Genomic DNA, 26,855 nt, shown 5'->3' on the forward strand with positions numbered 1-26,855 from the left:
TACATTGCTTAATATTTTTATGTACCATCAGGTAGACTAAATAGCAGAAAATTGAGAATAGGAGACAGAAGGCGGCCAGGAGGAAAGCAGGAGCTGTTCCTGTAAGCTGTGTGTGAATGGGACTTTCATTTAGGTTGAGCTTCCACCACTTACAACAGCAAGCTGTGCTCTTGGTCCATTAAAATCCCCCTACATTGTAGTAAAAAAATAACAACTTTTACTACAAACGATATTTTTGAGATTTTCTAGGTTATTTTATTCACACTGAGAGGTTTTTCCTGACATACACAAGTGCAGTCACATACATTAGATATTTTTCCTCTTCCTCAAATCAGAGCAAAACCACTTTGTCCTTCTTTCAAAGATTTTCTCTTGCGTATAGGAAATCCTGATTAGGTTTCAGATTATTGCAAACCCTTAACGTTACCATGTACTTGCCTGTGTTTTACAGCTGAAGAAAGAAATGAGTGGTATGAACCAGGCTGAAGATGAATTTGGTAATATTTTGATGAGCTCAGCCCTTAGTATGGAAGAAAATTAACAACTAGCTGTACCACTTAAACCTGTTGACTTCTGCGTCCTATGTTGTATTTTTATCCTGCTGTATTTCCAAGTGAGGGAGAAGCTATCAGGGTGAAAAACCTGCAAAAAGAAAGTTCAAGGTGAGTCATTTTGTGTGCGAAAAAGCCGTAGTGTGTTGATAACTTGTGTAAGTATGACTAATTGCAACGCATATCATTTGTCAGAGAAAACAATGCTGCTGATCAGGGGAAATCTGCTGGAGTGACAGGGTAGAAAGATTGATTTTTAAGCCGTTCACACTTGCTGAAATAAATAGCTTTAAAAATGGCAAGTTTTAAGGATCTTTCCCTAAGTATATCAGTTTACTTAGCATATAGCTGGGAAGTCATTCTTCTTTGTTTCTTATTTTATTGATCTTGTGAATCATTGTTCACTTGTAGCATACTTCTGTTCACTTAAATATGGGTGGTTATTTATAACACTGACAAAACAGTAAATGTTTCCTGTCTCTAGCCACGGTAATGAAATATTTCAAACTGGGCACCAGGTCGGGTACTGTTGAACTATGCCAGCTACTAACATGTAAAATTTACTTCTTCCCTGTTGAGCTGCTGCATACTTTTTGAAAAATAAAATACATTTTTGAAGGAAAACGTGGCAGTGTTAAAAGCTTTTGTGGTTAATAAAACCGTAACTGTAGGAGACTGAATTACAGTAGGATGTGCCCACAGCCTGCAAATTAATATCTCACAGTATTTACAAAAGTCTTTTTTTGTGCATTAGGATGTGCCGGCACAATTACCATGTAAAATACTTCTCATCTCACCTTTGGAGTGAAATGGGATATCAAGATGTTGCAAAACTTTCTGGTATTTTGAAGAAACTCAAAATGCTTTGAAGTATGTTCACACGAAGTATTAGTGTGATTTCAGAGAATATACATGGATTTTAACTCCAAAGGACTGTGTGGAGACAGTCCTGTTAGACAGCAGAGGTTGGGATTGCTCATCCCAAAGTGGTTAAGTATCCTTATGCCCGGTATTAATCAAAAAGCAATATTAAGCTGTGTACACTTATATTTGATACAAACAGATCAGATGTTTAATATACAGAATGATGAAATTCTAGACTTGAAAAAATGCAAACTATATCAGCAAAGGGGAGAGGCAGGAACGTGTCTGCTTGTCAGCTTCTGTCCTTCCAAATTCAGGAGGTGGCGCATGATCAGTCCAACACAATTGTGCAGTCCAGGAAATGGAACAACACTTGTTTCACTTGAGAGATGACTAATGTATCTCCAGAAGAACAAATAAGCAGGAATATTGCTTTGAGAAAGACTAAATCCATCTAGAATCAAACCCTTGAGAACATGAAAGTGGTGGTTGGATATAAGGAACAGCAGGCTTCACCTGAAGTGGGTGCAGTGGAAGAACAAGCTACGTAGAAAGGTGGAAGCACATTGGGAAAGTCAATGAAAGGCCAGCTGGCAGCAAGGCTTCACAAAAATACCATAAACGAGGTAAGGAGTAGCCCACAATATAAACCAAAAAACAACTATTAAATTTCTATTTGTTACAAAAGCTACTCTCCAAAGGTAGTTTCCAGCTATTTATGTTGTAACTCCAGTGTTCAGATGGAGCTTTGATGAAACAAAACTGTGGCCTCATGTCCTCGAATTTTGAATGTAAGGAATGTGTGATGGAGCTCAGGATGATCTTGCTGATGTTTTTCACTTTATTTGCTAAAGAATGGGATAAAATACTGTTGGATGAAGAGCAGGATAGATTTCTTTCCCAGCACTTGGCGTAGAGTAAAAAATAAAAATAATACAAAAATCTTGGAGTGTAGCTTCCAGTATTTCTTTTTCACCAACAGCTCGAGGAATGAATCAAATTCATTGTTCTCTCATTTTCTTGCCCAGTTTCCCCTTTCCTCTGTGCAGTGGGGACAACTCTCCACTAGTGGTCTCTCAAGGCATGTTTTATCTGCATAGATCCAAACCTTCCCTTCACAAAGTCAGAAGCACTGGAGGACAACAGTGATGAAATTTCATTAGGGATGTGTTGGCACATGCTAACATATATAAGTACAAAGTAAAGACAGGAAAATTCCCTGCCTGCCTATTTCTCCTGATGCAGAGCAGGCTGTGAAGTTTCTCTTCTTTTGACATTTTGAAGTGGGCTGTTCCCGGTTCTATCAAGTAGACTAAAATTCACACCTATAATGAATCTAAGTAAAAAGCATCTCATTCTAATTTTAGCATTTGGAAGTGGAAATAGGTGCTGTTAAACACATATTTAAGAGTCCGTGAGTGTTAATTAATACTTCTGAAAATCCAGGCACAAGCAGAGAGTGCAGTGATGGGTCTCTTATGTTTTTGCAGTTACTAAAAACATCAGGAAAAAATCAAGGCTGATTTTATCCTTTTACTGCAGCTGTGCTGATGGCTTTGATGAGATGATCAATTCCACCTTTGAGTAACTTTGTCCACTGCGTTTCTTGCCCTATATTTTTCCATTAAGAGGTACCAGTGTGATCATTTGTCTTCAGCTCGAAAACACTGCCTTAATTTTTCTCCCTTGGTGCTGTATTTTGAATAGTCAGGCTGTTTGCATTTGAATAAAGCAGCCTGGTTTGTTTTTCAAGCATGGGTGGGTGTAATTCTGCATCTCCTCCTCTCCACACCCTCCTTCCCCTCTGACTCTCTTGGTGAACTGGCAGAAGTTGGGGCTCCCCGCTCGCTCCTCCCATGTGTTATAGGGCTGGAGGCAGCTCTAACCCCTCCCAGGGACGGCGCTGGGCAGAGGCAGTGAGTGCCTGCAGCAGTGCCTGATCAGAGACCTCGTCCTACCAAACCCCCATCCCTCCTGCTCACAGCAAGTCCCAGCAGCAGGAAGCTTGCCGGCCGGCTTCGCTGAACCCCTGCGTGTTCTCTCCCGTCCAGCTTGCCCCACCAAAGGATCAACATGGTGGCCACCTGCCTGCACCTGGCCGGATTTGTCTGCAGTTTTATAGGGTGGATCGGGGTGGTTGTGGCAACGGCCACCAATGACTGGGTGGTGACTTGCGGCTACACCATTACCACTTGCAGGAAAATGGATGAGCTGGGGTCCAAGGGGCTGTGGGCAGACTGTGTCATGGCGACAGGTCTCTATCACTGCAAGCCCCTCGTGGACATCCTCATATTGCCAGGTATGTGTGCCCGACCTCCCCTTTCCTCCCAGAGGTGAGGAGCAAAGGTTGCTCTGAGCAAAGCAGGTCCTGCTGCCGGAGGAATTGATGACGAAGCTCCTTCAACTTCAGCAGCGCAGGAGATGGTTCATAAAATACACTAAGGAATGTGAATGATAGCTCTTAACATGATTTCCTTAAATTAATACTTAGTTTTAATCGTATCAGGTATCATGAGTTATCTGTGGCTGTTAAGGTCCAGTTAACGTTTAATCGTTGCTCTTAGACGCTTGCTGTCCCTTTCACATCTTGTAGCTAGATTGCATTGCAAAACGTATATAGTATATTGAGGTATAATGGAGTATTTTGGGTTTTGCTTTCAGATGATAATGAACTATTACAAATTTGAAGGTTCTATTCCTTAAAGTGATTTTGAGTATAATGAATCTTTCAGCATCTATTATTAATGCTGCTATGGCTTTTAATCTTTTGGAACATCGTCATTAGTCTTGATGGTCTTGTGCTTCCCACATGTTCTAAGGCAAGACAGAACTTTTACGTGGCAAACAGATGTAACTCTTTAGCTTGTCTGATGTTTTCTAATTATACAGTAATTTTCATTTCATTTACTGCAAAGCAAAAATTAAGCAAGGTGTTTAATCAGTATTCATACATCTTTTGAGCTAATTAAGTATGCCAAAGTCTTGTCCCTGTAAGTTTAGTTAGAGATCTTGCATGTTTCAGTTAACTGTGCAGTGCTGCTTAGTTCTGATGTGGTTTAGATTGCACCTCCTCTAGCTCATCAGAGGTGCCTCTTCCAAAGCTGACAGGGTAGAAATAACTATTCCTTGTTATTGTCTTTCATGTTTCCTTATTTATTTGTTTAAACTGCTGTGAAAATAATTTCACAAGAGCCTAGAAAGATTATTCCCGAATTTCTCTCTGTTACAGAGCCTACTCTGTATCACATGGTGCTTAGCAATATTGAATGTCTCAGACTAGCTCCTATTCTCCCTTTCTGTGTGTATGCATACTTTTATTTTAGTAGGTTTGCCTTCCTTGTTGCTACTGTTGTTCAATATGATCCAGCAGAGAAGAAGAGAAAAGCTTGCCCTGAAGAAACAGTTGAATGAAATTTAATAAATAAGTAAACAGGTCTTTCAGCACCAGAAGCAAATCTTCTCTCCAGCAGAAACAAATCACAAGACAAATGTTTCTGCTTCTAACCTATTTGATACCCACAGCTTTCCATGAAAGGGAAATTTATCCTGGTGTGCCTGATAGCTGAAATATATTTAGTCTTTCACTGCCTGAGTCAAGCTTTTAAAATGAATGTTTGTATTCTTGTTTAATGGGGGTTGATGGCACAGGAACCACACCGGGCATGGCCACCTCCTTCGTTTAAGGTCTTGGTTTTTTGCCCTGAACTCCTGAGGTAACTTTTTTTGTTAAGTTTTCTCTTGAAAAAGTCAAGCAAATATTCAATATACACAGAGCCTGCATTTCCAGGAACAGTAAAATCCTCTCTCCTGCTGCCTTACCTGTATGTGAGTGGGACTTGCTTGAGGCCCCTCTTCGCTGGTATTGTTTGAGGCATCACGAAACTCCATGTTTGCAATGTGGCAGCTTCGTTTTGTTAGTGAGAGGGGAAACAGAGCCAGCATACTCACTCTGCTGAGACTGTCCCAAGAGCTGCTGCAGGCTCACCAGGCACTAGAGCAAATCTGACACTTGCTCTTTTGCTTCTGAATGCAAGTAACGACCTGTTTTTATTTATTTATATATAAATGCTATATAGTATATATAAATTACATATATAAATAAAATTTTGTATATACATTTATATATAAAAATATTTTTTAAATGATACATTGTTACACATAGACCCTCACCGAGCGGTAGAAACATCATGGCCCTGTGCAGCATGGCCACAGTGCTTGGGCCCTTTTAGCTCCTCGCTGCCTTATGTCAGGCTGCTGCTGCTGCTCAGGCACAGGCAGGAGAGGGGCGGCAACTGATGGAATGCCAGGGAATCCCGTGATGTCTGTAGGGACCCAGAGGAATAATGTGGCCCTTGGTTATGGCAACCCAAGCAGCTCTGCAAAGTGCAGTCATTTCTTCTCCCTAAGGAAGAGCTGTGCCAGCGGTTGGCTCGAGCCACGGGTCTCCTCTGAAACCCTGCTGCCAGATCGGACTCCTGAGGTGCAGCACTGGGACGTGGTGAGTGTCCCTCGTCCTCCCATGTCAATCGTCCTCAGCTTCTCAGGGCAGTTGGTGGTGGTACCTCATGGACCTGCATGTTTCTGCGATTAGTCTTCCAACTGTTCAGCTCTCCTCTGGATGGCTGTGGTCCTCCTCTGCTCACAGCAAGCTGCTCTTGAAGACTCTAAATTCTTGTTATTTAACCAAAGCTCTCTCTGTGAAAAGTCAGGAGATCTCCATCTTAGCTGTTTCTCCTGCTTTCCCTTCCTATATATTCCAGCTTCATGATTTCTCAGTGTCTTGCTGGAAAGAGCTTGTGTTTTCCAGGCAGTGCCATTTGTTCACTGGAAAATTTTGATCCTGCACATCCCATGTTCACGCACTACCCACTGCACTGCAGTGTCGCTGTCTATGCCTGGAGAAGACTTAATGTTTACACAAAGGATTGAACCTGTCTCCCATGCTCCATGCAAGCCTTGGGAGCTAATCAAACAGGAGCCTTTCTCCAAAGGTCTCCTTCTCTTGTGCCAAATAATCAAAATCCTCTTTCCTTGCCTTGCCAACAGGGTATGTCCAAGCGTGTCGAGCACTGATGATCGCTGCCTCCGTCCTGGGTCTTCCCGCTATCTTCTTGCTGATAACAGTCTTGCCCTGCATCCGGATGGGCCATGAGCCTGGAGCTGCCAAGTACCGGCGGTCTCAGCTGGGAGGGATCCTCATCATCCTCCTGGGTAAGATGCCCGCTGTGTGTGGAGGGCTGGAGGTCTTCCTCTGCTCCAGGAGGGCACGATGCAAGCTGGTTGAGCATGTTCACCTGAAAGGGTGATTGTCAAGGCTGGGCTGACCCTGAAGCTCTCCAGCATCACTGCAGTCTGTGGGGTGAACAAAAGGCATGAGCAGGAGCGGGAGGACAAAGACAGAAGGCAGGGAGTGAAGCAGGGGAGGGCTGTGAATCCCTACTGTGCATTGTCTTGTGGAGTCCTCAGGCAGGGCCACAGGCACTGGTTTTGCTGGTTCGCTGTTGAAGCCATGTTATTTTTGGAAAGGGTCTAAAGTTCCAAGCTCCTTACAGGGAACGGATAACCTCCGAATTTTCCCTGGGCATTGCAGAGGCAGCCAGGTCTAAGTCGGAACAGCAAAGGAGAGAGCAAGGAGGTGGCATGGACCTGGGAAGAGAGATGGCATGTCCCCTGTGCCTCCCAACCCCCCCCAGCCAGCCTTGCTCTAGGCCTCCAAGTTCCCCTGGGAATTTCTTCCTGTCAATAATGCTTGTGGAGGAGCTTGTTTTGAGCAGCACAGACTGTGGAGCTCATTGTCCCCAGTGCAACACCTGCATGTTCTTGAAGCCTCGTCATCTCAGCAACAGGCTGCGGTGCCTTGTTTTCACCCGTCCGTGTGGCAGAGGAGGAGGGGTGAGGGAAAGTGGCCTCTTTGTGTGGCTCTGCTGGTCGCTGGCGGCCAGCACTGACATCATGCCCATCTTCTTTCTTCTTCTTCTCCTTACTTTTCTTCAAGTGGGCACTAGATATAGCTGCATGCTCAGAGGGGCTGTCCTCTGGATGCTCCTTCCTTGCAAGCAGTCCCTCCTCTTGTGCCTTGGTGAGAAACAGTTAGTATGAGTCAGTATATCTGAAATTTAAGAGACTGAGACCAAGGGGTCCTTTCAATGCCTGTGGGGTATAAGGGCATGTTGCCACAACTGGAAGTCCTAAAATCAGCTTTATAGAGCCTGACATGCTGATGAGGAACAGCCATGTTAAAGAGCTGTTGGAATGTGACCATCCCTGTCCCAAAGCCTTGAGTCACATATTTGGGCTTGGCAAAGTGAAAGAAAAAGTGGGGGGTTTTTTCTGCCTGTGATTGGAATTTTAGTGCTGAAGGAGTCAGCTCTCCTACTAGGCAGATTCTGTGAGGAAAGAAATCGTGTATTTACAGAGACATTTGGATTGGATTTGGACTTCCTACTGATTTTTACCACTGTGAGTTTTGAAGCATCTAGAGGTGAAGTGATTTGCTCATGTTGCTGATGTCCTGAGAGATCTGGGCTGGGAACATCAGCCGGGTCACAATGTTTTAGTCACCATTACAATAATGCTTTTCTGTCAGATCACAAACAAATAATAAATAAGCTCCTTTTGCTCTTAAGGGGGTTTTTCGGTGTGAGGGGTTTGGTTTGGTTTGTGTTTTTTTCTTGTGTCTGTAGTTTTTTTGGTTTGGTGGTGTTTTTTTTTTTTTTTTTGTTTTGGGTTTTGTTTGTTTGTTTGTTTTTTATTTTTTTTTCTTAGAAAACCCAAACCAATCCAAATTTATTTTTACAACCCCCAAATTTTTCCAGACTGATCAGCAAGACCTAGCCTTTGGAGAATAATGGACAGAGGTTGGGACTTTGACATTATTTAAGATGATTAATGATCTGTTATTTGCAAAATGAGGTGCTACCATTCCAGAACATCTAATAAGCATGAATCAGGCTTCAAAAGACGTAATACTGACTTAAAATTCACTATATTCTGGAAGTAATATGCCCTGGGCTTCTCTTATTTACCCTCTGGCCACTGAACTCTCATTTGTGGTTTTCCCCAACCACACAGGCTTCAGCCTTTTCCTCAAAGTGGAGACTAACTCCCAGAGCACTGGTTAAATGAAAACAAACCCCAAAACACTAACTAACAAAGCAGAAACAGGGAGAGGAGATGTGGTCAGGGGAGCTGGCCCTGTGGCAAACTTCAGTTGTTGTTCAGGGGAGGGATGGTAGTTTATCACTGAAATGTATTAAAAAGGAAAACAGGGATTGAAACACAGCATGGAGCCAAAAAAAAAAAAAAAGAAAAAGAAAAAAAGTTGAAAACTTGCCAGGAAAACAAATGGTCTCAGATATTCCATTGATTTTTCTGTCCGCTGATAATAGCAGGCTTCAGAATGCAACCTGTGTGCAGACCCTCCTATCCTGCCTGCTGATGTATTTATGTCTCTGCTTGATCCAATCAGTCCGAGAGAATTGATTTACTGCTGAAAACAACCATGAGCAGAGGTTTGCTCTGAGCCAGTATGAAAACATTTCATACACTAGTGTTGATGGAAAAACCCTGGCCCATCTTGTGTTGTTGGTACTAATTCGGGAGGACCCCTTGCTGGTAACCAAGCAGGCGTTTTCCTAATGGAGGTAAAGGACTCCAGACACTGGAAAACACAGGTTAAAAATATGGTAGTTATTGGGAGTTACTGCTGCAAAACAACCATATTAGCTATTGTATACTAACTAAAGGGTATTTATAAGGCTTTCTGGGCACTGCATGAGATTTACTTGTAAAACCATAGTGATAAAACGATTGCCTTAAACATAGGGAAAAATATCATGGATATCTATTATTTCAACCAGATGCTTCGAAAGAGAAATCTGTGTGACTTTGAGGCAGCAACTCAGAATAATTAAATATAGCTGTGAAAGAAAAGTATTCTCTCTTCTGCAGAAAGCCTTTTACTTAGTGTTAAGGAATTTGGCAGGGACTCACTGTCCACTGAGTTAGAGTAATCCTGCTCTATCTCCCCCACCTCCCCAAACATTTTCTGTGCTTTTGTCTATGTGTATTTCCATCTGATTCAAATATGCCTGTAATGTAGAATGTTAAGAGTTTCAGCTCAACGAATTGAGCTACTGCAAGCCCATGGTCAAAAAGGAAATGCTGGAAGCCTGAGATGTATCCCTGTGGATTCACAGTGATCTGGTGGAGCAAGGTTAACCATACCGCGTGTTACTGAGATGACTTTTGCAGGTAGAAGCAGTGGCCTTTACAGGATTGCCTACTCTAGCTGCATAAAGCAGGCAAGCTTTCCAGTACATGTGTGCCCCAAACCATGCCTGGTTTTCCAACTAACCTTCTTTGTCTAATAGAAAATATTCCTTCTGTTTGCAGACCTTCTCTTACTTTTCTTCTAGACAGGTCTACTACCTGAAGACGTTCTTAGTTAGAGAGCGGCAAAGAGTGTCTCGGCATTAGCACAAGAGAGAAGGGGTAATAATTTCTATTCTAACACCTTTTTCATGTAGGCAGCTATTTTAGAACATGAAACTTGCCCTAAAATGCCTTTTTTAATCCCTTTGGGTTTCGTGGTGAATCAACCTTTTTTCAGCCTTCCCCTGTGATACGGGTAGACCAGAATTTGAGTTCACCAAGAACTATTGCAATTGCAGACTGTCCTTTTCACATTTTCTCAGACAATTTACAGCCCAGTCTAATCTGTGCAGAGCCATGAAACCCTGTCCTGTCTCAGGGCATTCCTCCTGCTGAGCAGCGCGGTCACTGGTGACTGACGGCAACTGGTAGCCTCCAAAGACAGAGGTCAAACTAACCCATGCAAAGTCCTTGGCTTGTGCTTCACAGCTTTCTAGTATTGTCAGCATTAAAATAAGGTGGTTTTACATGTAGTTGAGCCACAGGCACAAGAGATGCCATTGTGTTAGTGTCCCTGAGAGCTCCTTGCACCCCAGTGTGTTTTCTTCGGTCCTGTGTTGTGGGGGAGAGTCTGGATAGATAAGGCTCTTATAGTCTATGGATGTAAATATAAATATATATATATTTTCTGCTGACAGAAAAAGAAAAGATGATTGTGTTTTTTTTGTACAACAAAGACGCTTTTTTTCCGGAGCCCATTAGAATGCTTTGTGGATTCCCAACTGATACATTTTTGTTTAAATTGTTCGAGGTTCATGTGCAGTTTGCAGAACTGATCCACATGCAGGAGAAATGCTGTTCTCCCGTCCCTGCCTTCTCCAACAATGCCTTCCAAAGCTGCGGGGCCCTTACTTTGAGGAGGTCCCAAATTATTACTGGCTTTATTAGCATCCTTCAAATGTTCCTCTCTTTTCCATAAGAAAATATTTTCTGTCACAATAACTGCAGCTATTGGGGAAGGGTTTTCTGCTGTACTGGCCAGGAGCTCTGGTTTTGTTCTATGCTTTAACTAAACAATTTTTATTTTTAATCTCATCCCTTTCTTTTCCCCTCTTGCAACCTTAACTTTTTGACACTGCCTCCAGATACCTTTTAGCGCGGTCGGTGGAAATCTGTAACACTGCCACAGTCCTGTTATTGTTTTGCTCTGATTCTCTGATAGCCACAAGGATGGAGTCCTGCACAGCTTGTCCCAGAGGCAAGTAAATATTGACAGATTAATTCTTCTCTGATGTACAGGCCATAAAGGAGTATTGTTTTAGGACCTGCTTCTGTGAGGTGATTAACACCATCAACTCCTGTTGCCCTCAGTGCACGTGGGGACTTTGCAGGATGGAAGTAGGACCCATAATGAGGGTAGCGACTGTGACCTTGTATAGCACAAGGCAGGGCATGTGTTTTCTCCCTGCTTGGCGCAAACTGTGTGTGTCCTGCGCACTGAAACACTGCGATTCCTAGCCTGGCTGCCTGCAAAGTGCCAAATTTGAACCTGCTTTTACTGTCTTAAGGGTTTCTCCTTCGCTTGTCAGCTGCCTAGCAGTCCTCACAGCACCACCGTGGCAGCCTTCCTGCTTTTCATGGAAAAACCTGTGGGGTTTCAAGCAGAGTTTGAAGTCTGCAGTCATCTTTTGACCTGCTGTTGTCTCTAGGTAGAACACCATTTTCCCTTCAGGTCCATTTCTTTTCAATTCGATAGGGTTTTGGATAGCCTTGCTGGATTTGTCCCAATCACTTGGTGTAGAGAAATTTTCCATATGGAAGTGGAATCTGCTTTCCAGAGTTTGTAAGATATTTCTTTCTCCATACAAAACATCCAACAATGCTGTACTGATGCTTATTTTGTCCCTGCCCGTTTTCTACTTGTATTTTATAAACCCTGCTCTGCCTAGCTAAGCGGTGGGATATTTTGTTAACATTTATGCGACCATCCAGTAGAGCAACTGCAGTGATGCTGGTCGCCACGGGCTGAGGGCATAACGTGTGAATTCATGCAGAAACAGTTATTTAAACCAGTGGACTCTGAGCCACTGATTTTACTCACCGATGCATACGGCTTTCATGGTCTTGCTTCATATCTAATCTATTCCTAATTCTGCAGCTCTTCAGAGCATCATTTTCAGGGATGACTTTCATTCTTCCATTTAAAAATATTTTTAGGGAACAAATCTGTTTCCCTTGTAATAAATATATCAGATTGTGTCAAGCAGTAGTTGTTTTTTCTTCTTGTTTGTTGGTGCCTGAGAGAGACGGCTGTTCTCTCTTGATTTCTCCCCTCTCTGACCAGCCTCCCACACTGCCTCCTGCTCAGAGATCTCTTGGACCAAGTCCTGGTGCTGATGCTCCTGGGTCCCACCATGGGACTGGAAGGGAGGAAGGATGGGTTTCCTCTCTGTCCCCTGTTCTGCAGAGCCTTCCTTACTCTGTGGCGTGCTTTGTGTCCCCGTGGTGGGGTTACACGCTGGCATTACCTTTCCCTTGCCTCTCTCGCCAGCCATGTGTGGTGTTGTTGCGACGATCTGGTTTCCCGTGTGTGCCCACCGTGAGACCACCATTATGAGCTTTGGCTACTCCCTGTACACGGGCTGGATCGGCTCTGCCCTCTGCCTCTTCGGTGGCTGCGTCATCGTCTGCTGCTCAGGAGATGCCCAGACGTTCGGTGAAAACCGCTTCTACTATGCCTCGGGATCCAGCTCCCCTACCCATGCGAAGAGCGCGCACGTGTAAGCATCCTGGGGACATCCCACGGCTGCTGTTGGATGCTTTGGCTGGTGGGTTGGTGTGCCCTGGGTCTGCTTCTAGTGACACACGCCGCTGTCAGGCTCCCAGGGGAAGATTTAGAAAAGCAGCACAAATGTCTGGTAGTTTGAAGCGTTATTCTCCCCATCTGTTCCCCCCTTCTCTAGAAGGAAAGCTGCAGCCAGCCCTACCTCTTGGTCCTCCCTGTTTTGTCCTGACCGCTTGCCCCATCTTCTTGCAGTCAGGATGACTCAGATGGTTTGGGGTTGTCATGTACATCTTAGGGCTTTTATTGTATTTTCCAGCTCTCCTGATAAAAGGAGAGTTTAAAGCAATAAAACAGAAACGAAAGAGACACTTTCCCATTGTTAGAAAGACTCTGGGAGCTTCTCCCACCACGTCAGTATTTGCTTTCCCCTGTTCAAGGTCACTGCTTTGGCACAGTTTGGACGAGAGGATAGGGAGGAAGGCTGTACTCTCCAACTGGGAAAATGTTTCTTTTTTGGAACAAGAGTAGGGGGATTTTTCTGCCTTTCTCTGTAAATACTTTTGTACGAGTTTGATCATTTTAGTAACGGTTTTTTCCCCACCCCCACGGTCATCAGTATGAAGGAAACAGAACCCAAAGGTCCTAGTTACACGGTAGATAACAGTGCCTTTCTATATAGTTTCAAACGACTCTGGGGGCTCTAATCCCCGTACTCTGGTTTGGTTTCTTTCTTTCCTTTGTACAGATCAGTTACTAAAAACATATTTTTACTTTTCTTTTTTGCTTTCTTCCTCTAAATTTGTGTTCTGTCTTGCATCATTAAAGTAGCGCATTTTAACACACAGTATAATGTACCTGTTACAATACAATTCTGGTGAATACTGATGATGCCTTTGTACTTTCGGTGAAATACTGTACAATAAATAACAGAGTACCTGCAATCACTGGCTTCTTTTTTTCCTTCCTTCCTGTGTGTTTCCATAGCTAGCTTTTCCATGGCGGGGGTTTCCCAATGATTTTCAAGATATATATTTAATAGCAGTTTAGGTGAGAGATTCTGCTCTGCTGTGGAATTAAGTTGGCCTTTTGTTTTGGTTTGGTTTTTTTGTTGTTGAGTATTTAAAATATGAGTAATCTTCCTGCACGGTACTGACCGCTGCCTTACCCATTCATTCTTTCAATGTTCCCAGTAGCAGCTTGTAGCAGTGGGTACTGACTTGCGGTACTCTTCATATCGGGGAGACATAGAAACCCACTCAATTGGTGGAGATGCTTGGGCATGCTGAATCAGAGAAGCCATGACGCTGGAGGTGCTTTCAACTAAAATAAGAGTCTGATCCAGGGTCATCGCTCAGATTAAAACCGTGTAAGGTCAAGATCTAACTCTGTCTTTATCAGAGACCGTAGCAATTTAATTACGTTGATACCAAATCCCATCTGTTGCTGGAGATGTTAACTCAGTTCAAATAATTTGTGGATGCCAGGCTTCAGGAGAAGGAAGAGAGGAATAGCTGTGCTTCAGGTGAGGACAAGGGGGGAATGTGTGTAGGAGGAGAGGGGATTGAGCGAGCAGAAGGGAGGACCTACCAAATTGTTTGGAGTGATGGAGAAGAATTTGAAAACAAGACCATGGTGGAAGGTCTGCTTCAGTTGGAGAATCCAGACTGGGTGACACATCCATGTGCAAGGATGCCACAGCTCCCACCTATCTCCTCTGCTGTGTGGGAATCTGAGTCTGGAGCATTCAAAAGGGGTCAAAAGAAGGATGGCTGTGCTCCTCAATGGCCCTTTGCCTGCACAGACAAGAGATGCGCAGCAGCCCTAGCATCTGCCTTTAATACTGAGCAGCCTTGAACACGTCTCTGTTGTGTGAACTTTGCATTGCTGCAGTCCTATACAATGTACCCAAGGCGGGCAGCAGTGCGGGGCCGGTGGCAGGACACTTGTGCCCATTACATCACAGGCAGGGCACAGGCAGTTGTTGTATGCGCTGGAGGGACACTGTAAGTGCTGCCATTGATGTGGGGGTGCCACGGGCGAAGGGGTGGCGCACAGACGTGCCAGCTTGTGCAGGCTGCCCGGGGATTGTGGATTGTGCTGCTGCTGCCACTCTAGCTGAGCAGCAGCTCTGCCCATTAACCCCAGCACTGATGGCAGTGTGGGAGACCTTAGAGCAGAAAGCTGCTGAAGTGCTGCCTGCAAACAGCCCTGGAGCAAACTGGGAGGGAAAAGCACAGGAAAACCTGTCTGAGATGACTGAGGATCTTTTTTCGGGAAGGTGTTGGTGCTGCTGGCGTGGCCCAGGCAGCGGTGCACGACCCGATGGGCAATGAACCCTGCCAGGCAGCACTTACATGTTTTTTTGCTGCGCATACTCTTGGGCTGCATCTTGGCACCTTCAGGTACATGGGTCTGAGGACCCTCATCAGCGGATGGTGCCTCCTCTGCCTGTGGTCACAGGTTATTGACGGCCAATCCCCTATCCAACACTTAAAAGACCCTGGGCAAGCTGCTCAGAGGAAGGAAAAAACTATTTCAGGGGAGAGAAGAAAACCAAAACAAACAAAGGAAAACAACCCTGGAGCAGCTGTGGGGGAAGCAGACATCTGCAACTGTAGGGTGTGAGGAGTAGGAGCCAAGAACAGAACAGGATATTAGTGCTGGCACCACAGAGGGGAAGTGTTCGGAGGAAGCACAAAGAACATTCAGCTTTTCTAGTTTTTAGATGATCAAAGCTGAAATACCTGCTCTGTGCCCTGCCCAAACACCCTGTTTCCCTGTGGGGTTCTCCTGGGCTGTGTCGGCTGAGGCATTGCTGGCTCTTGAAGGCTTTTGGTGCTTGTTTGCTGACCCAGAGCCTCAAAATAGAGTCAAATATAATTCCTTTGAATCTAAAAACTACTCCACACTGCGCCTAATATCTGCTGTGGGTGGTGGATGTGAGCTCTGGTGGTCACCCCGGTGTGGAGGTGGTCGTCCTGATGTCCCAATGGAGCCCTTCCCAGCTCCACCAGGACCAACTACCACTCTCCACTACAGGGAGTGTGCCTGGCAGCCTCCCCATTCCCCAGATAACAGGAGGGAGCCCATGGGGGGATACTGGCAGCCCTGAGCTCCCCGAAGCGGAGAGGTGGCCATGGGCCCACGAGCGGTGCCTGCCTCCCCACAGCCTCAGTGCCCGTGCAGGGGGCGATGGTGCTGTGACACCCCAGTTACCCTGGGGAAAGGTGGGTGCCGGCAGCACTGTGGGCAGAAGGGAAAACATTGGCACTGCCCAGGGCTTCACACTGCAATAGTCAAACTGTGGTCACTGACTTGAGGGTTTTTTTATCTGCTTTTTTATTGTGTAAACCGATCACCATTTTTTTCACAACAGTGCAAGTAAACACCAAAGTCAGCCACTGAAATGGATCTTCTGCAGAGGAAATTTTGAAGCGCTTAAGGCAGCATTTGTTCATCTCTCACTTCAGTTTAGCAGTGAAAAAATATCAAACCTGCAGGTACTGACTGGCTTAACAGAACTAATATGGGATTTTTTTTCTTATTATTTTCTTGTTTAGTTTTTCATTTAAAAGATTTACATTATTATTGAAACTGATACGAAGTCACATTTGTCTCTGGCTTTCTTTAAAAATCCCAAATCCCTCAGTTCCTGTTTGATTTTTAAATGTAAAGGCACACAATAAAGCTTTATGCATTTATTAAAATATACAGATTTTGGTAAATTTAGATTTTTTTTCATAGTATCTTGACTATATATATATAATATGTATAATTGCCAACAACACAATCATTTCAAAAGAAAACTCACTCCATAACATATCTGTATATTTTTTTCTTTCTCATGACACACTACAAGATCCCATTGTACAATGCACCAATGGGCTTTTGGAAACCACAAAAAAAATTTTAATAGAACAAACTGTTTTTAACAAATACACCAATTTCATACCAGAACTGCTGAGAATTGTTACACCAGGAAGTACCACCTGCAAAAAAAGCAAGATATACATCATAAAGACTGAACAAAACAAGGTGAAGGTCATTTACAAGCTGGATTTACAACATCCCATGTCATTCGGAGTGTGATTTCTCTGCTATGTGGAGGATACCGGTGTGCTGGGCCTTGCACTGAGTGGTCATAATGGTGTAGAGTGAATCTGTGGAGGGGTGAGATCTTATAGAGTTGGTCTGGAAGAGCTGAGGTATTTATGCTCCGTCGGTATCATGTATTGGGCTCCTCAGTGCATGTGCCCTGCGGAGGGCTGTCAGGCATGGAGGGGCTGTGTGCCTCTTACCGGTGGTGGGAGCAGCATGGTACCACTCTGCCTGTGTCCTCCTGGTGGGTCAGAGGTGTGGGAACCTCTCTGAGGGCACCCAGGAGGAAGGCTAGATTTTGGGGTTACATCAAAACATGCACTCACACCTCCTCCCAGTGTCTGAAACTGCTCCTGGTGCCAGCGGTGCCCAGAGGTGATGGAAACGCCTGAAAGTGTTGGACTTCGCAGCTTTTGCTTGTGCCCGTTGAAGACCCTAATGCCTGCTACAGGAGAAAGAGCGCGAGCTCCCTAATGGAGGCTGAACCTGCATGTCCCCCAGGCACTGCCACCCAGAGCAGGGTGCAGGGACCCCACTGCAAACCGGCCTCCCTGGGCACTGGCCGCTCAGCCGCCTGCAAGCCCCAGTTAGACCCAGCCTGCGGCTCAGCCACCTTCTCCCTATGCACCTCTGTTAGGTGAGATGTGGTGGGCTCGGGAGGAGGGTACAGCTCTCACCCTTGACATGGCAAGGACTGCTGGCAGCCCAGCCACATCAGACAGCGCCATGGCATCAAACGCTCTTTTCCAGCAGTCCCGGGAATAAGGTGCAGATATTTTGCCCCAGCACTTCCCTGGGAAGGGGAAGGAGAATGTGTGAATGGGAACAGGAGTAGCTGAAGGGCTTCACTCAATACATGGATCCAATGAAGAGGTTCTTATAGACACCAAAGAGCAACGGATCAAGCCCTCATCGAATTATACAGAGTAACTAGAGAGGACATGATAACAGACACTGGTACTGGTAACTGCTCTGTAGCAAGAGATTAAGGCTGCAAAAGGAATAACAGACTTTGATTCGACAGGGTACTTGGGCACGAGTTTGTGGTTCAGCAGATGCCTAAATACCATGTGGAAGCAGGACAAAGACAACTACCTCAGATACAGTATAGTATAACAGCTGGTAGGAAAATAGCATCAATCTTTCTCCCTGAAAATGTAAAGCCAGACCTGCGAGGTGCCATCTCTCTTGGATACTTCTAAGGCATTGAGGACAAGAGCAGTCAAGCACAAGTGAGAGGTGACCTTTGTGAGAGGTGCTCAGCACTGCTGGAAAGGTTTCGCAGGCTGGTCCGTGAGTGGTACACACATTGCAAACAGCTTTTCAGTGAAACACATGATTTCTGACTGTAGAACTGTGGTAGGGGTGGACAATGGGAGGAGATGCCAGAGCAAAGCTTACAAGTCCTTTTGCCAAATCCTTGCTCCCATTCTGAAGCTCTCACAGAGGCCAAACTTCCCTTGGCTTGCCTGAGGCACTCCGGGTTAAGATCTGCAGAATTGGATGCTCTTTGCAGAGAAAAGACTGTTGTTTGTCACCATTTGGGACAGAAGCTGCAAGGAAACTTCTGCAGCCACGGGAAGTGCCTCTCCATCAAGCCCCAGAGCCCCAGGAGTAATGTGGGTGGGCATGGGTCCAGGCACCTTCTGCACCCATCAGCCCACTTGCCCACAGAGGGTGCCAGGCAGGCTTCATGCTGTGTTTTGGGGCTGAGCCTCATTTGGTGAACCAAAGAGTTAACGGTTCTCAGCATCACATGTTGGAAATCCTACCTCATGCCCCATCAATGTTAAATTGTCCCCTAGGATGCCAGGGACAGCCCCTGGTACTGGGGATTGGTCTGGGCTGCTCCAGGTGAGCCTCAAGAACGGGGACTGGGAATAGGGTGGGTGTTGCTGTCTGATGGGGTGCTTACTTGGTTATCAGTTATTCCAAAAGGTGTTCCTCCATTGCAATGTTTTACACTAAGCAAGTTGGAGATGGGCTGCAGAACTGAGCTGCTGATTATCGCTGACTCAGCAGTGCAGTTGCTGACTGTGGTGGCTGCAACCAAACCCCACCACCATTGACGGTGCTGTTGGGACATTGGTGGCAGAGAACTTGATGGCACTGCTGGGAGTCATGGCCATCCTTGGACCGTACTGGAGGGTTTAACTCTGAGAAACATCCACCTGCTGACCACCTCTGCCCCATGAGCCACCAGCTCTGTTTGGTTACAAATTGAAGTACAGACACTTACAGAATGCGCAGCGTTTCAGTGTTTTTTTCATATAGCATTCACCAAGCCAGGGTCAGAAACAGAGAAAACGGTATAAGGTGGAGACAGCAGCAGGGAGGGAGATTTCAGCAGCCAGGTCCTCTCCACTTGCCGCTCATGGCCCACCCTGCCAAGATGTGGCTGACCCACGGACATTGCTACTTTGCAGGGGCACAGGTGCATCCCTGAAGCACTGAGGCCAGAGTGAGCTCTGAAATGTGCCCACTGCAGTGAGGGAATTACAGCACAGTCATTTTTGTAAAAGACACAATATGGTGGAAACAGCCCCCAGCCTCAGCCTGGTGATGCTCAGAGGAGCAGCGTCTGGTCCTTGCTGACCATTCACAGAAGGTGAGTTGAGCCAAGAGTGGGTCACAGCCATTGCTGTGGCCAGAAATGGGACCAGGCTCCCAAACACAGATTTGGGATGTTTGGCTGTGCTGGGACTTCAAGGTTTGATTGAGATGTGGACCAATTTTGAATCACAGTATCTGAGATGCTTGGATTCAGGGACAGCACTGTGGTGTGCACTGTATGCCTTTGCACAGAACAGGCTATGGAAACGCTGTGTGATATAGAAACGCTGTGTGATATAGCACCAGCATCCCTGGATCCATCTCTGAGCAACTCCCTTGAAAGGCGTTTGTCCATCTCCATTCTGCACCTACCTACCCATCTGTCCCACTGGCTCAGCTATTACTTCTAGGTGGTTCAAAGGAAAAACACACACGTGCCAAAAATGTAAGAATGGCATCCCACTGCTGCAGCCATTGGGTGGACATTCCCTGGGGACTTGTCCCCTCACGCGTCCACCTCTCAACATCCTCCCAGTTTGGCACATCTCCCGCTTCACTGCCTCCACTGTGTGGCTGGTGCTGGGAGATCAACCAGTGCCAGGGGAGCAGCTGGCATTCACCAGAGCGAGACCCGACCAGTGGAGCCGGGACAGGCCACGAGTGTGTTTGGTTCGGGGTCAATGGCAATTGCAGAGCGTGTCCCGAGGACCAGAGGTGAGCAGGGGGGTGGTGGAGGACCTGGGGAGGATGGGACAGGTTGGGGGAGCCGCAGGGACCCTTCCTCATCGGCTGGGCAGCGCGGCACTCTGCTGTCTGCCCTGCTACTCAGGTGAGTAGTCCAACTCGTCGTTGGCGATGAGAGCCTCCGACGGCGGTTTGTGCCTGCCTTTGCTTTTCGACCTGCTACTCGTCCGATGGCTTTCCTTTGCTCCTGCCATTTGCTGGTACGAGAAACCCTTGTCCTCGGAGGGACCCCAGCCTGGGAAGCCCTCACCCTCAGTGGCATAGGAGAAGCCGTCGTCAACAGAGAAGGGGTCGACATCCACATCATAGCGCTGATAGGTGCTCTGGTGGAGGGCCTCCTCCCGAGCGCTGATCTCCAGTGTGCTGTTCCACATCCCATAGCCAAAGTATATGAGTAGACCTGTGGCAGGTGAAAGGGAGAGGGTTGGACCCCAGCCACCTGGATAAAACATCATTATAAACACGCCATGCCCCAAAACGGCACCTGACCCCCGAAACCCACGTCAGAGGTGGGTTGGGGATCCAGCCCAGCTCACCACCAGCCTCTTCCACCTACACTGGGCTGGCTCCAGCTGATGGTTAAGTGTAAGTAACTATACCTCTATTTTTTAAGTCTAGTGTATGCTGTAGTTGATATCTGCTCTTTGAAGCTGTTGAGTGTGTGTTTTGGGGCTGCCAGTTGTGACCCGAGGGCTGTATGTTTTAAGCATCGGCTGGGATTGCTGCTGGCTGTGCTATTAAGCCGTCTGCAGCTTCGGTGGGACCACAGCTCCCAGCAGACATACGGAGACTCCCAAGTCCCAACGACCCACATCTCCACCCTGTTACCCTCCTGGCTATCTTTTTCTCGCTGGAGTTTTCTCATGCTCTCAGCTTCTCTCCCACTGGTGCTCGCAGCCATGTGTGCCCCAGGGCTGTCAGGATGAGTGTATTCAGCATTAAACCAGCTCTGAAACATTGTCCTCTCCCCCTCAGTAATTTTGTCTTCTCCCACCTGATCTCACCTTTCTGCACCAATGCTTTCCCTGGAAGCAAATGTATCTGGAGATCTAATTTCCAGTGCACCCTGGGTTTAACCCGCTCCAGATGTGTGCATGGAGATACCCAGACTTCTCCACAGGCCTGGCCTGGCAACTGGGGACTGCTTCTGAGGTTAAATCCAGAGTCTGTGTGGCAGGACTGCACATCTCTGCCAGAAACACAAACGGGATGTACCTCCCCCAGCAGGCAAGCAGCCATGGATGGGACTGGTGGCGTCCATCACACCTTAATGGTGTGGCTTAGAAGACTCACTGCCATTGCTGGCAACTGAAGAGATATTAGATATACCACAGAGGAAAGTATTTAACCACAGTAGATTAAGCTGATGCTTGAGAGTTCTCTTTCCTTCCAGGTAGAAGGGCTTTCCCTGGAATTTCAGCTTCTTTTGTTGCCTTTGAGGGTCAAAAAGCACTGAGCATGTCTTCTCTGACCCAAAGAGTCCATGCGGCAGCTACTGCCCAGTGGCTTAGCTTAGGGCTAGGGGACTCTCAGAGATGGAGCTTTGCTATGGGACCTCAGCTGTTCAGGACTGACTCAGGATGACTGCAGTCCCCCTGAAGCAAAACAGGGAACAGTAAAATGGAGCAAAAACATGGTAGCAGCCTTCTCCCAAAGGGTAGAAACCACGAGACTATTCTAAACTCTCTGAGACACCAGAGGGAGATCCAAGACCTGTTCACATTATCTTCTGAATTTCCAACTGAGCTCAAATATCTACAAATGTCTGGAGGCACCTGAGAAAAGCACGAAGACTGGTGAGCCCAGTACAGTGGCCTGTGCCTGCCCACCCCTGCTCCAGGAAGGGTGATTCCTGCCTTTACGGGAGATGGCAGCTGACCATAACCTTTGCATCAGTTCTCATTCTCTTCCCCCACCACTTTCTCCTTCTCATTCCAGGAAACTGAATCCAGTTCCCAAAGGGGAGGGTGGTTGGCGGGATAATTGGCCAAGGATGGTCCTTCTGGGTGCTGGCACCATTCTCAGGGTCTGTTGTCTGCAAGTGGGGCTACTGTGGGCTGCCGCAATAGGGTTATCATTTCTCTGTAAAGAGCCCCTTGGCTTTGATACTGTCTTGTTGCTTCAGTTCTGGGAGCCTTCAGGAGGAGCAATGAGAGCTGCTCTTTTTCTCTTGGGTGTGTGGAGTAAGTGGGTTGCATTGTAAAGCAAGGGAAACTATGGACATGCCAAGCTCTGGCCATGTTCCAGGAAGCCTAAATTTGGGGGGGGGAAAAGGTCTACAACAGATCCTGCAAGTCCTGAGATCCCCCTGCCACAGAGTTAAGGACAGACCAAGCAAAAGAGATACAATCCACAGATCCCTCGGCTCTGTCTCTCCCAGGGCTGTTGGGGTTGGGCAGCTCTGGGCTTTGGAAATGCAGTGCTGAGATATTGGTGTGGGCTGCTGAAGAGCTGAAGTGGGTGAAATAGCAAGAAAGCAGGCAGATTTCTGTAGGAAACCTGCCTGTGAGGCAATCTGCAGAACCCACCTACTTCACATCAAAAGACTCATCAAAACAGTCACCTTTGCGTGGAGCAGTTTACTTCCATCAAACTGACATTTTCTGGAGGTGTGATTTTCCACTGAGCTGTGGTTCAGGGGCTTGGTTAACTGAGGTTTCTAAAAACTTCAAGATGACAAGGGACACATGCAAAGGACTGGGTATGTCCCAGCTGAAGAAGTATTGCCTAAGCACTCTAATTAGGCAAGTTATTATTAACACCCTTTCAAAAGAGCGTCAGTTAAAAGAATAAAACAAATGAATCTGAGACTCACCCACAAAACACCAGACGGCAAATCGGATCCACGTGACTGTGGAGAGCTTCAGCATGAGATAGATATTCACCAGCATAGCAAAGGCAGGGACAAAGGGCAGGCAAGGTGCCATGTAGGGCAGCTTCTTGGGGTTTTCTGGCTGCTGCAGGATAACAAACACCAGCACAATGATGAGCAGGATCATCAGCACAACGAGGAGGACAGCCCACCAGCTCTGCTCATAGATGTAGTCTGCCCCAAAAATGATGAAGGAGCAGAAGATGAACATGAGGACGAAGAGCAGGAGCACGCAGGTGGTAACCGTGTGGCCAGTGGCCACTGTGGGGCGGTCCATTTTCCCTGGCAGCCCGAGGTGGATCCGCATCGTGTAGTAGCGCGGGCCGATCAACTTCTTCAGCTTGATGAGGTAGATGTTCTCTGACTCATCTGCCTCTATCCCTGTGGTCATGTCTACTGTGCCGTAATTGGGGTGATTCACGCTGTAGGTGGATTTATCGGATTTCCCGATTAGCATCTCATTATCCCCCAGTGACGGCAGATTCTTTGCCCCACACGTGTTGGTCGGTGGGCCAGTGAACTCTTCTCCTTCACTGCCTGGGGAGCAAGCTTCCTTCTCGCAGTCAGCCAAGATGCCCTCCTTCTTCTTGGTGTGCTCCTCGGAGAGGAACTTGACAAAGCCATCAATGTCGCTCTCGGGTTGGTATCGGAGGAGCAGGACGCAGACAGAGACCAGTGTGTAGGCGAGCAGTGTGCCAATGGACATCATTTCTATCAGGTCCCTCAGGCTAACCAGCAAGGAGAGCAATGCTGCGAGGAATCCGGAGACGATACAAGCCACTACAGGGGTTTCCGTGTAAGAACTGACATGGGACAAAAATCTGGAGTGCGAAACAGTTGCATAAGGTTAAAATTATAAGGTTAAATCGCAGTGGTTCCCTATCACAATAACCCTTACCTGAGGTCAGGCTCAGAGCTGTGATTCCTACAGTTCTTGTTGCTTCTTGAAGCTTAGATTCCAGGTAACTGGGAACTGGAAATACTGCTGAGGCTGGATCTGGAGTTACATCTAGGTCTAACCAGCACTGAAATGGGCACTTGGACACTTGCAAGCAAGTGCCAAGACTTTATGCATGTAAGCTGCTCTCCTTTGCAAGTAACTCTTGAATTGAACACATCCTTGCATCATCTGAATCTCTAGGTACCAGCACCAAATGAGAAACTTTTGGGTAGATTACTCCTAATTCCTCCCTGTCCCCGCCATGATTTTGCTTTGGTGTGTGCCCCGTTCTGCAAGCATCGAGCCTGTGCATGCCCACTGCTCCCTGCAGTGATGCCACTGGGTTGTCAGGGCAAAGGAGAGACCCCATCCACCAGAAAACCTCCCCTTTGAGTTCCAAGGGGGCAAAAATAAATGCCAGCATGGGCATGACTGACCTGAAGAGCAGCCCATCGCCAGCCATGGCATAAATGACTCTCGGCATTGGGAAGAGGGAGCCCAGCAAGCTGACGGTCAGACCAGCCACAGACCCGATGGCAACGATGAACTTAGCTGCGTAGAAGCCATGAGCCACAAACATTTCCATCAGTGGGGACTCGGTGTCAATGGCATCATAGGGCACCATCAATGTGAGGATGATGCTCACCTGGAGAAGACAAGCACGGCAGGACATGGGTGTCAGCAGCAGCTCCAGGGCTGCTGGGGGCTCACATGGTGCAAGGGCTGCTTCTCAAGGGTGGAAAGCCAAAAATTCCCAGTCAGATTGGGATTGCATCCCTATGTCCTCTGGGGAGAGGATGTAAAACGCTGGAGGTAAGGCCTATACACACTTTGCTGTGGGGTGGTTAATCCAGGAACTGTGGGGCCTCAGACTGCCATTGGAAAGCAAGAAGGTGACACCTTGAACCTTGCTGCTGTGGTGATGCAGGACACTGGTGGGACTGGGAGGGGTTAGTTACACTTGCATTGTCCATGTTCCTGTGTAGGGACAGCGCTGCCCGAGTCATGTACTCCCCATGGGACACATGAAAACCCAAGATGTCACTGCATGGGGTACACTCTGATCCTATTTAAGCCAAAGAAATTGGTCTTGAGGGAAGTCCACCATGCTGCAGGAGAGGCAGTGAGTTTCTTTGAAATGATCAGAACAATATTTTTTCTCCTTTGTGACTCAATTTTGCTTTTTACAGGGAAAATCCCTGAGCGCAGACATGCATTTATTGGGGAGCAAAGCAGATGGATATCTCTGGCATGGCCATCCCTGCCTGTCGTCCCCCTCATGTGGACCCTCTCCCACACCTCCAGCGGAGGCAGTGCTGCTTTTCCCCAAAATATGGAGAAAGGTTGCTGCAATGCTGCTGCTCCTTCTGCTTTGCTGCGCTTCTGGATGCAAAAATAGCTGTGGATGGGGATGAGGGGTGAGGAAACAGCTGTCTGCCACCATCTCCCTGCAGCCAGCAGAGGGATCTCAGCAGCATGACGGGAGCTTGAGGACAAACTGGGCTGTGGCCGAGGGGAGCCTCGGCAGGACACTGCAGTCACATGGAAACACAGCTAATGCCTCAGTTCCCACCACAGAAAGGGCCCTTGTCTGAGGGTGAGGCTGGCACCCTGGCTAATGGGGAGGGGAGCTGCGCAGATGCCCAGAAGGGACACGCTATATATACAATTTTTTAAAATATATATATATACACATACATGCATATTTATGTACAGTTACATATGCACAGCTAGTACTTACTGACACATATGCTGTCAAGCACATGACGAGTGAGGCTGTGATGGCATAGGGGATGGAGGTGTTGGGGTTCTTCGCTTCTTCTCCTGTGGTAGCAATGATGTCAAAGCCGATGAAGGCATAGAAACATGTCGCAGCCCCTTTGAGCACCTGCATGGAGGATAGAGCATCTGAGTGACAGGAAGGAGGCTGGCACCCAGCCAGGGAGAGGGAACTGAGCAGAAATGAAGGAGCCAAATTCTGCCTCATTGGAGCTAAAGGGTGAGTGGGGCAGATCAGGGAGTGCACACACAGAGATGAGCATTCCTGTCAAGGGACTGACCCTGGGAGCACCCGTAGCCCAGTGATCTAGTCTAGGGAAAAGATTTCAACATGTGGCCCGAGTCACTGGATGCATCTGCAGCTCAGTTGTGGTGCACCACAAACCTGAGCCCGTGCAGCGCCCAAATCTGCTGTGAGATCCTGGCAGTGACAGAGGAAACAATTAACCAATTTCAGGTTTGCTTTCACAATCCTCCACCTCAAATCCCTTTACATTATTAGGGATTTGGAGCATGTTTACACACTTCGCAAGATGTCTCATGTGGCAGCAAGATCTGCTAGCAGAGGAAGCAGAAGAGAGCAGCAAGTCAGATGTGCTCCACTTTCCAAACAACCTCTGTTTTGCTTGGAAGCTGCAGACAGGTTAGGAGCGCATATTGGAGCACTTGGATGAGGAATTATTTGTACTGTTTGGTTATTTTTTTAATGTGATTTTTAAAAATATACAATAGTAGCAAGAACATTGATAGGAAAGCAATGCTGGAGCAGGCTAAAGACTGTGTGGCTGTGAGCGAGCTAATTTGCAGTTGTAAAGCCTTTGCATACATCTAGCTAGTTACCTGGGTATCACACGTTCTTCACACTCCTGCCATCTCAGCTGTCTAGTGATGGAGCACACAGTAAAACTCACCTCTTTCAGGAGACTACCTGTAATCACCTTTTTAAAGTATCCCCTATGCTCCTGGGAACCTTGTGCTTGTGCTCTGGTGGATTTACTTTTACAAACAGACAAACAGCCAGCTGAAAATGGTGGGAAGACCATGTCAGTTTTGATGTGGTTTGGATATGCATTTTTAAAAATCTATGCGATTTTTGACAGGAGATATTTGGTGAATTCAATTGGAGCAAAACAGTTATTTTCTATTTTCTCTTTTTCATTCCCATTGTATGGCATAAAAAGCCAAGCACAATCCAAAGCCAAATATAATCTCTGCTCTCAAATGGGCCTCTGTGCTCTTCCCACTGTTGTTCTCTGGCAGGGAGGTATTGATTTACTAAAGGGAGGTGCAGAGACT

The 26,855-nt window shown here is 46.8% G+C and overlaps 2 protein-coding genes across 2 annotated transcripts in view; one reads left to right on the forward strand and one right to left on the reverse strand.

Annotated features, from left to right (window-relative positions):
- Positions 1-3,135: 3,135 nt before the first annotated feature.
- On the forward strand, positions 3,136-13,514 carry CLDN11 (claudin 11). The gene is made up of 3 exons (XM_030495699.1): positions 3,136-3,714; positions 6,462-6,626; positions 12,340-13,514. Exons 1-3 carry the CDS (start codon positions 3,489-3,491, stop codon positions 12,570-12,572), a joined length of 624 nt encoding a protein of 207 aa, XP_030351559.1. The 5' UTR covers positions 3,136-3,488; the 3' UTR covers positions 12,573-13,514.
- A 2,478-nt stretch (positions 13,515-15,992) lies between these two features.
- SLC7A14 (solute carrier family 7 member 14) overlaps positions 15,993-26,855 on the reverse strand; it is a 33,758-nt gene continuing 22,895 nt past the window's right edge. Inside the window, exons 5-8 of the mRNA XM_030495696.1 lie at positions 25,522-25,668; positions 24,218-24,426; positions 22,784-23,661; positions 15,993-20,368 (exon numbers count right to left, since the gene is read on the reverse strand). Coding sequence (XP_030351556.1) covers positions 20,046-20,368; positions 22,784-23,661; positions 24,218-24,426; positions 25,522-25,668 — 1,557 coding nt within the window. The 3' untranslated portion in view covers positions 15,993-20,045. The remainder of the gene's footprint in view (positions 20,369-22,783; positions 23,662-24,217; positions 24,427-25,521; positions 25,669-26,855) is intronic.

Source organism: Strigops habroptila, chromosome 8 (genome assembly GCF_004027225.2).
Source record: "Strigops habroptila isolate Jane chromosome 8, bStrHab1.2.pri, whole genome shotgun sequence".
Taxonomy (NCBI): domain Eukaryota; kingdom Metazoa; phylum Chordata; class Aves; order Psittaciformes; family Psittacidae; genus Strigops; species Strigops habroptila.